Here is a 12,222-nt window from a genome sequence, read left to right as displayed (position 1 = left end):
CGTTGTTTATATTTTCATTTACAGATGACATCAATGCTGTCTGAACTGCCGGCAGATTTGCAGGCGGCTGCTTCCAGTATTGTGCAGTCTCACGTCAGGAGGACCAGTTCGTGTAAGTGCACCCTCTTCTTCTTCTCTCTCTAGAGGAACTCTAGCGGGTCCTTTTGGTTATCCCCCCCCCACTGCGAGGAAGATCCTGTTCCATTTCTGATCAGCCTTAAAAATACTACAAATTTACAATAAATATTTTTGATAATTTTTTATTACATTTTCTCTCTCTGGATTATTTTCCCTACGGATGATATATCAATGTATATTATTGGATTAAGTTATATAGTACGGCTACCATATTAAAGGTCCCGGGTTCAATTCCCTGCCGGAACGTCAAATAAATATAAGTGATTTTTTCACTGTCAGTCTAATATTTATTCAATATTACCCTTGACTGGTAGCTGAAGCGGAGGGCTTATCACCTTTCCTTCATTTTCAAAATTCACAATTCAATTTATTTATTTCAATTAATAAATACACAACAAACTATAATTTTTTTTAAATCGTATACATTAAAAATGTGTACATGATCAAGACAACACTGAATTTATACAATGCAGTGCCCTATGCACCATTGGGTGCAGATAAGGGTTAGTAGAAGAAGAAGAAGAAAATATTTGATTTCCTTAAAAAAGTTTAGTACACATTTGATATTTCTTTTTGTTTTTTTTTTTTTAAAAAATACCCTACAGATTCTCTGTACTGTATAATCCGAACGCTCCACTAGTTCAAAAAAAGGGTCAATTTTGGCGTTCATACCAAGAGTATTATTCGAAATACCTCTTTTTTTTGTATAAAAACGATAGACGCTCTGCCTCGAGTAGAAGACAACTTTGATATATGATGAATATTTTTCCAGCCGGCGGAGACAGTCCGTCCATTCCTCACGGCGGGTCTCCGACAGCGTGCTCCGAAGATGTGTACAGAAGCTTGAGACGAACCACGGCCGAGATACAGAACTACACACATCTTCAGTCGCATGGTAACCTTACTTACTACTTACTTACTTCAGCCTTCTTGTGGCCAGTAGTGAACAAAGGCCTCCCTCTTGGACTTGCACAGTTCTCTGTTGGACGCGACTCTCTTCCAGTGCAGGCCCGTTACTTTCCTAATGCCATCGGACCATCTTGTCTGAGGCCTACCCACGCTTCTAGGCGCCTTGTCAATTGAAAAAACTAACTAAATAAATTTTATTAAAATTAAACACTTGAATAATCCACTTAATCAAGTTTTATTTTATTTACTACTAGTTTCGAAAACGACAATTGTTTTCATCTTCTGGTACAAATTAAAACTAACGAATAAAAATATATTTAGGTGTATATATAGGTCAATAAATATAGGTAGGGGGGTTAAGGAACAACATTTTTTGTAAAAGGAAACATTGATAATAATGGTGACGTATTTTGAAACGTAGTTTTGAAAATAGATGCCTGAGGCGAATACTGGGTATAAAGTGGTATGACTTCGTCAGGAATGACGATGTGAGGAGAAGAACTCAACAGCCCCTCATACTGGAAGTCCTGAAGAGAAGAAGGTGGACATGGTTGGGACATGTCCTTAGAATGCCACCTGAGGGCATCAACCCCTCGTGTCTCTTCTTCCAACCCCGAGGATTCCGGCGCCCCGGAAGGCCGCTGACGACCATTCACCGAGTATACTCAGCGGAACTTCGAGACGCCGGACTGACCTGGGAGGAAGCCAAGGAGATGGCGCGTGACAGAGTGACTTAGAGACGACTCGTGTTGGCCATATGCTCCACCTATGGAGCGAACATGGAAAGGAGGGGAGGGGAGGAGGGGGATTTTGAAACAGTATATTATTAATTATTGTAAATAAAATAAAACTCGATTAAGTGAATTATTCAAGTGTTTAATTTTAATAAAATAATCATGTCATTCCACAAAGTTAATGCCGAATCATTAAATAATATAACTAACTAAATCACGCCACTAGGCAGAGATAACAGAATGCTACACCAATATGTCTTTGCAAACAATCTTCACACTCATGCTTCTCTTCATACATACCCGCCGATTATGCCCACTCATGATCTAACCGTGCCCGAGTATTTGAAATACTTAACTAACTAACTAACTAACCATCACGCCGCTTCCCCGCAGGGGTAAGCAGAGAGAATAGAGTGCCACACCACTCTGTCCTTGTAAACATTCTTCACCTCTTCCACGTTCATGCATCTCCTCATACATACCCGCCGATTGTTACGACTCCTAACCTGACCACTTTCAAGTATTTGGCATACCTGATCGTGCCATGTTTTTCTCGGTCTTCCTCTGCTTCTTTTCCCACTAACATTCGCCGTTTGTTTTACCGTTCTTTCCTCACTCATTCGTTCCACATGTCCAAACCATCTCAACACACCTTTCTTAATTTTATCAATAATGCTTATCTCAGCTTTGCATTCCTTCCTTATTTCATTATTCGCACATCTATCATACATCGTTTTGTCGCACATTCTTCTGAGAGATCGCATTTCGACTGCATTCAGTCTACTTTCATCCTTCATGCTAATCATGCTAATCATGCTTCATGGTGATCATGCTAAATCTGCCTCACCAACGTCCATACTCCTTTGAGAAAAATTCGCACGGATGTTCATTTACACCCATACTCCAGGAAAGGTAAATCATTATTTATTTTCCAAATACCGTAATAAAATTTGTATTTTTTTGTTTGAAGGCATGACAGAAGTTGTCGGGGATTCGGCCTCTAAGGATTCTGGAATAAGCCAGATGTCTGACGCTGCTAACAACCGACCGCTCAACGGGATCAATGGCCACCATAGGTACTTAAAAGCAATTTATTTACTGATATAAGATGTTCACATACTAATATAAGAGTTTCTGCTTAATTAAAAGCTTCTTTACATCTCACCAATAGATCGGCTGTCTAAACTATTCCATTCCTGTCCAAGTAGATTCTACTTAGTCCAAAAATGCAAAAAAAACGTACTACAAAACAAATTTATTTATTTATTTATTTATTTAAACTTCATTGTACAGAAAATAAAAAGTACATTGGCGGGGTTATTGCTAAAAAGCAATATCTTCCAACCGACCAAAGACGGACTAGTGATATTGATCAAAACGTTTGATACCATTTATAGCCGTTTGCAATCAGAGGGTAGATAGTACTTGAACATTTAAAAAACATAAATTACAAATTGACATTTAAAAAAAAAACTTAAATTACATATTAATATACCAATTACCAATTAACAAAAGACAGTGTAAAGAAAGAAAGTGTAAAGTGATCGCAAATGTCGCTTACTGTGTTTTAAGTTTGGGCAGCTGAGATGTCTCTAGTTAAGTTCTAGTGATTCAAGGTTTCTAAATTGGTTCATATATACAGAACTTCCGAGAATTTGAGTAGTGTGGCTGTCAATAATGGGTAGAATTGGTGAATGTTACACGTGTGTAAAGTGATCACTTAAACCAACCTGTAGGCGTCCGGTTACGCCATTTGGTGTTGTCAGGTTGACAACACTGAATTATACCGCTACTGTCAGGTTGACAACACTGAGCAGATTCAACAAAAGCAGCCAACCGGAGCGCGGGGGCGAGAATCGTCTGCTATCACTTGGTGACTAAAGAACGTATATTTTAGCTTCATATTTCATTCAAAGTTCAATAATCCATTAGACAAATTATAATAAGTTAATATCAAATCGTTATCAAATCGTGTAAGAATTTTATATCAATAAACAAACTATAAGCAAGCATTTCATTTAAATATCCTACTCTGGCACACACACTTGTTACCATATTGGTAGACCCCGACGAAAGAACACATCAAAACTTGCAACATTGCAACGGCAACATGCCACATTACAACGGCAACACGCCACAATTATGACGGTCGTCAGCCCCGTAAATGCCCAGACTTCCGTATTCTTCTTCGTCTTTGATGAGATGTCAAAAAATAAAACTTAAAAGCAATATTGAAAATATTTACAATATTTGCAAAACTCATTTTACAAAGTATGCAAATATTTAGGGATAAATATTTCAATATTATTATTCATATATAAATATTTCAATATTACCCTTATGTATGGAAGCGAAGCATGGAGTTGGCAAAAGAAGGATGAAAGCAGACTGGAATGCAGTCGAAATGCGATCGCTCAGACGAATGTGTGGCAAAACGATGTTTGATAGATGTTCGAATGATGAAATAAGTAAAGAATGTAAGGCTGAGATAAGCATTATCGATAAAATTAAGAAAGGTGTGTTGAGATGGTTTGGACATGTGGAGCGTATGAGTGAAGAAAGAACGGTTAAACAAATTTATGGGGCGAATGTAGTTGGAAAAAGAAGCAGAGGACGACTGAGGAAAACTTGGCACAATCAGGTATGTCAAATACTTGAAAGCGGCCGGGTCAGGAGTCGTAATAATCGTCGGGTATGTATGAGGAGATGCATGAATGTAGAAGAGGCAAAGAATGTTTGCAAAGACCGAGTGGTTTGGCGTTCGATTCTCTCTGCCTACCCCTGCGGAGAAGCGGCGTGATGGTTAGTTAGTTAGTTAGTTAATATTTCAATATTAATCTCTTCTCCGTCTTATTCCTCATTACTGAGGGTTGTAACCCTTGTAGAAGCAATGACTCTTCTCCAGTTATCCCTTGACTGCGCTGCACGTAGCCCTCCAACCACTTGACTCGATCGGTCCAACATTTGGGAACCTTCATCTCCCTTTCTTCCCCTCCAGGCTACCAATCGTAACATTCAGTCATTCCAGGCTATCCTTATTTTTGCTGAAATGTGCATTTTTTTGCATATTTGCTTGATTTTTTTGGGAAACACTTAAAAGCGTCGTTTACATACTGTTGGTAGAGAGCAGGGGACGCCTATAAGCGTTCTATTCGATTACTTTAGGTAGAGCGCAAGAAACGCCTGCAAACATTGTACAGATGGGAATTGGGTGTTGCGGCTACTTGTGATTAGTATACTGTGGGTCGGGCAGCAGACTGCCAGAGTATAATTAGGGTCCTTTTCCATACTGTTGGTAGAGGGCGGGAGACGCTTGCAAGCGTTCTATTTGCTTACTTAAGGTAGAGCGCAAGAGACGCCTGCAAACATTGTACAGATGGGAATTGGGTGTTGCGGCTACTTGTGATTAGTATACTGTGGGTCGGGCAGCAGACTGCCAGAGTATAATTAGGGTCCTTTTCCATACTGTTGGTAGAGGGCGGGAGACGCTTGCAAGCGTTCTATTTGCTTACTTAAGGTAGAGCGCAAGAGACGCCTGCAAACATTGTACAGATGGGAATTGGGTGTTGCGGCTACTTGTGATTAGTATACTGTGGGTCGGGCAGCAGACTGCCAGAGTATAATTAGGGTCCTTTTCCATACTGTTGGTAGAGGGCGGGAGACGCTTGCAAGCGTTCTATTTGCTTACTTAAGGTAGAGCGCAAGAGACGCCTGCAAACATTGTACAGATGGGAATTGGGTGTTGCGGCTACTTGTGATTAGTATACTGTGGGTCGGGCAGCAGACTGCCAGAGTATAATTAGGGTCCTTTTCCATACTGTTGGTAGAGGGCGGGAGACGCTTGCAAGCGTTCTATTTGCTTACTTAAGGTAGAGCGCAAGAGACGCCTGCAAACATTGTACAGATGGGAATTGGGTGTTGCGGCTACTTGTGATTAGTATACTGTGGGTCGGGCAGCAGACTGCCAGAGTATAATTAGGGTCCTTTTCCATACTGTTGGTAGAGGGCGGGAGACGCTTGCAAGCGTTCTATTTGCTTACTTTAGGTAGAGCGCGAGAGACGCCTGCAAACATTGTACAGATGGGAATTGGGTGTTGCGGCTACTTGTGATTAGTATACTGAGGGTCGGGCGGCAGACTGCCAGAGTATAATTAGGGTCCTTTTCCATACTGTTGGTAGAGAGCGGGAGACGCTTGCGAGCGTTCTATTTGCTTACTTTAGGTAGAGCGCGAGAGACGCCTGCAAACATTGTACAGATGGGAATTGGGTGTTGCGGCTACTTGTGATTAGTATACTGAGGGTCAGGCGGCAGACTGTCTGAGTGTAATTAGGGTCGGGGTTGATGAAAAAACTGCCAGACAACAGTGTGTGTTGCGGTAAGTCGTTAAAAAAAATTGCCAGTAAATAAAGTGTTGATATAAAACGTGTCTCATTCCAGCCTGGACATGTGCGACAGCAAACCGATATCAGCGGAGAGCTCCGAAGCCGGAAGCACTAAAGACTCGTCGCCGACTCCCCAGAACACCGCCAACCTGATGCACTATTACCGGTACGTACTTATCTCCGTAGTGTAATAGTCCGCCTCCGTAGTGTAATGGTCAGCATGCTCGCCTACCGTTCAGGAGGTCCCGGGTTCGATTCCCAGGGGGGTTTAATAAATATAAGTGATTTTTTCACTCTTATATTTATTCAATATTACACTGGACTGGTACCTGAAGCGGAGGGCTGATCACCTTTCCTTCATGTGTAATCGATCGAGATAACACTGCGTTTATATGAAGCTGTGCCCTATGCACCATTGGGGTGCGGTAAGGAATTTATTATTATTATTACTTATCTCAGCATTGTGTGTACTTATCGTAAACGAGAATGGGGAAGAAAGTGCCATTTGATAAATGTTACGTGTTTTTTTTTTTTTAGGGATGGGTCCAGTGAAGAAAGGGAGAGATCAAAGGATAGAGTGAGAACACACGAGTTTGACAAGGACGGATACCTTATCACTAAGGGTATGTTTTTTTGTTGTATTTTTTTTGACATCCCAACGTATGTTGGAAGAATCCCTTAACCTTTTAACCGCGTCAACTTTGTTCCTGAGAGACGCCCGTACGCGGCGGTATTTCGCCGTTTTTAAAATGATTACTTTTATCATGTATTTAGTTAAGAAACAATTTATTTTCCCAAACAAAAACGTTCAATGGGATTCATTGTGCCTTTTTGGTACTCTATAATACACTTGTGTCACATTATTCTTGAAATATATCGTAATATAAACAAATTAGATCCTAACATAAATAAATCAAAGCACGCATCGTGTCTCACTCTTACCCACTGGCTATGCGTAGCGTCGAGAGTGAGACAGATATAGGGCGTGATTATGGCGCGGACTAATTACCGACCGCAAGAAAAATCAGGGATCTGTTATTTTATTTATCCTTGTGATGTTACAAATTATTAGTCAGATATTTCAACAGATGTCATAAGGCCAAGGATTGACGTATTATTTTATCCAAAGTTCCACACCGTGAAAAAATCCCTCCAAGTTGAACTGAGGTTGGAAACTTGGAGCAAAGTAAAAACACATACGGTTATGTCAGCCGCGTATGGGGCATGTTTTATTAAAACACATACGGTTATGCGAGCCGCGTGGATCCGGTTAACGGAATAATCATCAGAAGAATCAGCTAAGGCAAATTAACCTGTTAACCGTGGAGTTTACTTTTTTAATTATGAAACATACAATGGGCGCGAACCCTATCACTGGGACGTGTTAGTATGTCATATATTTTATTTAAAATAAATGAAAAGACTGAAATATATTTTTTTTGTTGTTTATACATACATATTATGTATGTATACGTCCGCCTCCGTAGTGTAATGGTCAGCACGCTCGGCTACCGTTCTCTAGGTCCCGGGCTCGATTCCCAAGGGGGTAAAATAAATATAAGTGATTTTTTCACTGTAATACATATTTATTCAATATTACCATGGACCGGTACCTGAAGCGGAGGGCTGATCACCCTTCCTTCATGTGTAAACGATCGAGATAACACTGCGTTTATATGAAGCAGTGCCCTATGCACCATTGGGGTGCGGATAAGGGTTTTAAATTAAAATTAATTAAATTATGTATACATGAATTACAAAGGAAAATGCAAAATTTCAAACAAATAGAAGAGAATTCATGTGGAGACATGTGTGGATGACTAATTACCTTTGTTGTTGGAAAATATAGATCCCGCCCTTTCCAGGGCGCAACATATATCGCTAACTCCTTTCAACAACGTCATATATCAATAAACTTGATTTTTCAGGAGTTCGTTTTTAAAGTTTAAAAATATAATGAAATGTATTAAAAATAAATATCAAGCCACTTATTGAACTTTTTACTGTGCAACAGATCTTTTTAGGTAAAACCTGAATGTTTTTTCTCCATTTGAAAAATATTAGTATATTTAATAAAATAATTAAATGATACCTTTTCTTCGAAATGCAAAACATCACTTTCTGCCCTGTAGCGGGTAAATATTATTAAGTTAAAAATATGTCACTTTTGCTGGGTTATATTACATTTTCTGGGCATTCGGAAAACATGTGAAACTGAAAATTGACAATTTTTGATGTATGACGTTGTTGAAAGGTGAGCGATATCTACAGGATGTATTCATATCGCTCACTCCTTTCAAGAACGTCATAAATCAAAAAACGACAATTTTCAGTTGTGCATGTTTTCGGAATGCCCAGAAAATGTACTTTATCCCAGCAAAAGAGGCATATTTTTAACATAATATTTACCCGCTATAGGGCAGAAAATGTTGTTTTTGCATTTTGAAGAAAATGTATTGTTTAATTATTTTTATAAATAAATTAAATATTTTTCAAATGTGGAAAAAATCTTCAGGTTTTACCTAAAAAGATCTGTTGCACAGTAAAAAGTTCAATAAGTGGCTTAATGTTTATTTTTAATACATTGTGTTATATTTTTAAACTTTAAAATCGTTCTCCTGAAAAATCAAGTATTTTGATTTATGACGTTCTTGAAAGGAGTGAGCGATATGTCCTACCCATATCAGATGGGATATAATACATTTTCTGGGCATTCCGAAAACATGCAAAACTGAAAATTGTCAATTTTTGATATATGACGTTGTTGAAAGGAGAGAGCGATATGTACAGAACGTATTCATATGTCCTACCCGTATCTGATAGTGTTTACGTTTGACATATTTATATGTGTTGCCCGGTTAACAGGTTAATACTAGTAACTAAGAGACTAAGCTCTTGTGCTTGGAGAGGGACTTACACCCTTGTTTATTATTCATACTTATGAATGATATAATATTTATTATATTTCTTTATTGTATTATTTATTTTGTGTATTAAGAATTATCCAAAATTTTATTATTATTATTATTACTGCTCTGCAGACGGGCTGACGGAGCAGCAAGTCTTGGACAAGTTTGGCACGCTCAAGTCCTCCGACGATGAGAACACGCGGATGACCATCATGCACTCCATGCACGAGGTGCTCAAGTACGGAGACTGCCGGAAGCCGCAGGAGCACTTCAGGTAATCCCGGAATCCATCCAGCCATCTGTTTAGCTGAATCTTCTTCTTCTGTGCGTGTCATGTCGGGTCCCCCTGACTTCGACCATCACTTGAGCGGCAGCTCTACAGTCATCAACCCTTTTTTAATTTTATTTATTATAAGTTTGCCTCCGTAGTGTAATGGTCAGCATGCTCGGCTACCGTTCTGGAGGTCCCGGGTTCGATTCCCAGGGGGGTTTAATAAATATAAGTGATTTTTTCACTCTAATATTTATTCAATATTACACTGGACTGGTACCTGAAGTGGAGGGCTGATCACCTTTCCTTCATGTGTAAACGATCGAGATAACACTGCGTTTATATGAAGCACTGCCCTATGCACCATTGGGGTGCGGTAAGGGTTTTATTATTATATAAGTTATAATTGTTTGCTTCCATAGTGTAGTGGTAAGCACGCTAGGCTACCATGCTGGAGGTCCCGGGTTTGATTCCCAAGAGGGTCAGAATAAATATTTCTCTCACTCCTTTCAACAACGTCATATATCAAAAAACTTGATTTTTCAGGAGGTAATTTATAGAGTTTAAGAATATAATAAAATGTATTAAAAATAAATATCAAGCCACTAATTGAACTTTTTATTATGCAACAGATCCTTTTAGGTAAAACCTGAAGGTTTTTTCTCCATTTGAAAAATATTTAGTATATTTAATAAAATAATTCAACAATACCTTTTCTTCAAAATGCAAAAACAACACTCTTTGCTCTGTAGCGGGTAAATATTAAGTTTAAAATATGCCGCTTTTGCTGGGATATAGTACATTTGGGCATTCCGAAAACATGCACAACTGAAAATTTACGATTTTTGATATATGACGTTGTTGAAATGAGTGTGCGATTTGTGATTTTTCAGTCTAATATTTAATATGACCCTGTATTGGTACCTGAAGCGCAAGGCTGATCACCTTTGCTTTGTGTATTAAAAGATCAAGATAACACTGCTTCTATACGATGCAGTGCCCTATGCACCATTGGGCGCATAACCCTTATTATATTATTTCTCTTTAAAAAAAATAAATTATACAAATTCATATTTTTTAGCATCAAAAGTTTGCTTAATCGGAGGGCATGTATGACTAAATGTATAGATGTGAAGGAGGCTAAGAGTGTATGTCAGGACAGAAGAGTGTGGCGTTCCATCCTTTCTGCCTACCCCTACGGGGAAACAGTGTGATGGTAGTAGTAGTAGTAGCATATTTTTTATCTCTTCTGTTTTGTATTTTTGAACAGGACAACTTTTAATTTATGTAATCTCTTTAAATGAAAAATAAAATTACCGTCTGCGATTGTCCATACCACTTTGTTTGGACTTGCCCCCCATTTGGTTGTTTGATCGTCTCCGGTCGCGTCTGCAGGAGCATAATGCGGGCGATCCTCGCGCTGATGGACTGCCCCGAGGAGACGTCGGTGGCCGGGGCCATCCGGGTGCTGGTGCAGCTGTGCCGGCGCGCGGAGATGAGGAGCACGTGGCTCGACTACTTCGACCTGATACTCCTCAAGCTCATGGACAAGTACAGCGTGCAGACCAAGGAGGTACCACTGCGTTTTTATCTTATTTTTTTCACATCCCAACATAGATGATGTAAAATATGGAAATCTGGCCATTTACGAGGCTTAAGACCTTCATAGGCTGGTTTCAGTGATCCAGATTTGTGAACAAGTATGAGTAGGACACACTCAATATGTTGCATTTTCATCTATTTATTTTAACCCTATTATGAAGATTATTTTTTAAAAAGGGCATGTTTTAAAAAAAAATCAATATATATAATCATTTTTTAACGTCTCAACATAGATGTAGAAGAATATGAAAGTCTGGGCATTTGCAGGACTCACGACCGTCTTAGGCTTGGTCAAGTGATCATTTTACGTACATGTAACATTCACATTTGTCCGCCTCCGTGGTGTAATGGTTAGCGCGTTTGGCTACCGTGCTGGAGGTCCCGGGTTCAATTCCCAGGGGGGGTGAAAATAAATATAAGTGATTTTACACTCTAATTTTTATATAATATCACCCTGCACTGGTCTCTGAAGCGCAAGAGTGATCATCTTGCCTTCCTGTAAGTAACTGCAGCTGTCTAATTCACAAATGTCGAATATGATTGCCGCACGATGCTATTTGCCAAAATTATAACATCCTCTGATAGGGATGATTAATTTTGCGCCACCCTGTATAAATTATTGAGGGTTGGTAAGTTGATACCGTAATTAGAGCCGGGGCTGCGACAATTCAATTAAATTTATTCAATAATTAATATATACATTACAAACTAACATTTAAGGCATATACAATAAAAAAACAAATTAAAAAGTAAGCAAGAAGACTCTTGTTAAATGTGTAGAAGAATCCCGCTTCGGAAAACTCCTTCGGACACATGGAACAGATGGAACATATCCAATGTGATATTGTTCAACATAGCGGACAATGTGCTCATGCGTGTTTGCTTGTCGAGCAGGTGACGCGGGTGATCGAGGGGGGCATGCCGGCGCTGGCCAAGGCGCTGCCGGCCGACAAGACGGTGGTGTTCCTGCGGCCCATCATCAGCACGCGGGAGTTCCCGCACAACCTGTGCGCGCTCAAGCTGGCCACGGAGCTGGCGCGCGCGCGCCCGCAGGACATCTCCGACGACCACCTCGCCGCGCTCATGCCGGGCGTCGCCAACGTGAGACCCATCATGCTTAATCCTTCTTTCTGAATCATGCTCGCTCTGAATTTTTAATTACTTGGAATCATTGTTCACTCTAAATAATTTTTTACTCCAAATTATTGTTCACTCTGAATAATTTTTGACTTTAAATTATTGTTCACTCTGAATAATTTTGAACTCCAAATTATTG

At 39.6% G+C, this 12,222-nt stretch overlaps 1 protein-coding gene across 6 annotated transcripts in view; it reads left to right on the top strand.

Moving 5' to 3' along the window:
- The window catches only part of LOC148302714 (CLIP-associating protein-like), an 82,357-nt gene that overhangs the window by 68,224 nt on the left and 1,911 nt on the right, over window positions 1-12,222 (top strand). For all 6 annotated transcript variants that reach the window (XM_088271153.1, XM_088271154.1, XM_088271149.1 and 3 more), the window contains 8 exons: window positions 25-112; window positions 911-1,033; window positions 2,752-2,857; window positions 6,220-6,330; window positions 6,702-6,787; window positions 9,206-9,347; window positions 10,740-10,917; window positions 11,841-12,047. In XM_088271153.1, the coding sequence (XP_088127279.1) occupies window positions 25-112; window positions 911-1,033; window positions 2,752-2,857; window positions 6,220-6,330; window positions 6,702-6,787; window positions 9,206-9,347; window positions 10,740-10,917; window positions 11,841-12,047 (1,041 nt within the window). The remainder of the gene's footprint in view (window positions 1-24; window positions 113-910; window positions 1,034-2,751; window positions 2,858-6,219; window positions 6,331-6,701; window positions 6,788-9,205; window positions 9,348-10,739; window positions 10,918-11,840; window positions 12,048-12,222) is intronic.

The sequence above is a fragment of the Brachycentrus maculatus genome, unplaced genomic scaffold, assembly GCF_059751285.1.
Source record: "Brachycentrus maculatus isolate JH-2025_06_01 unplaced genomic scaffold, ASM5975128v1 h1tg000420l, whole genome shotgun sequence".
Taxonomy (NCBI): Eukaryota; Metazoa; Arthropoda; class Insecta; order Trichoptera; family Brachycentridae; genus Brachycentrus; species Brachycentrus maculatus.
This window is presented reverse-complemented; position numbering and strand designations above follow the sequence as displayed.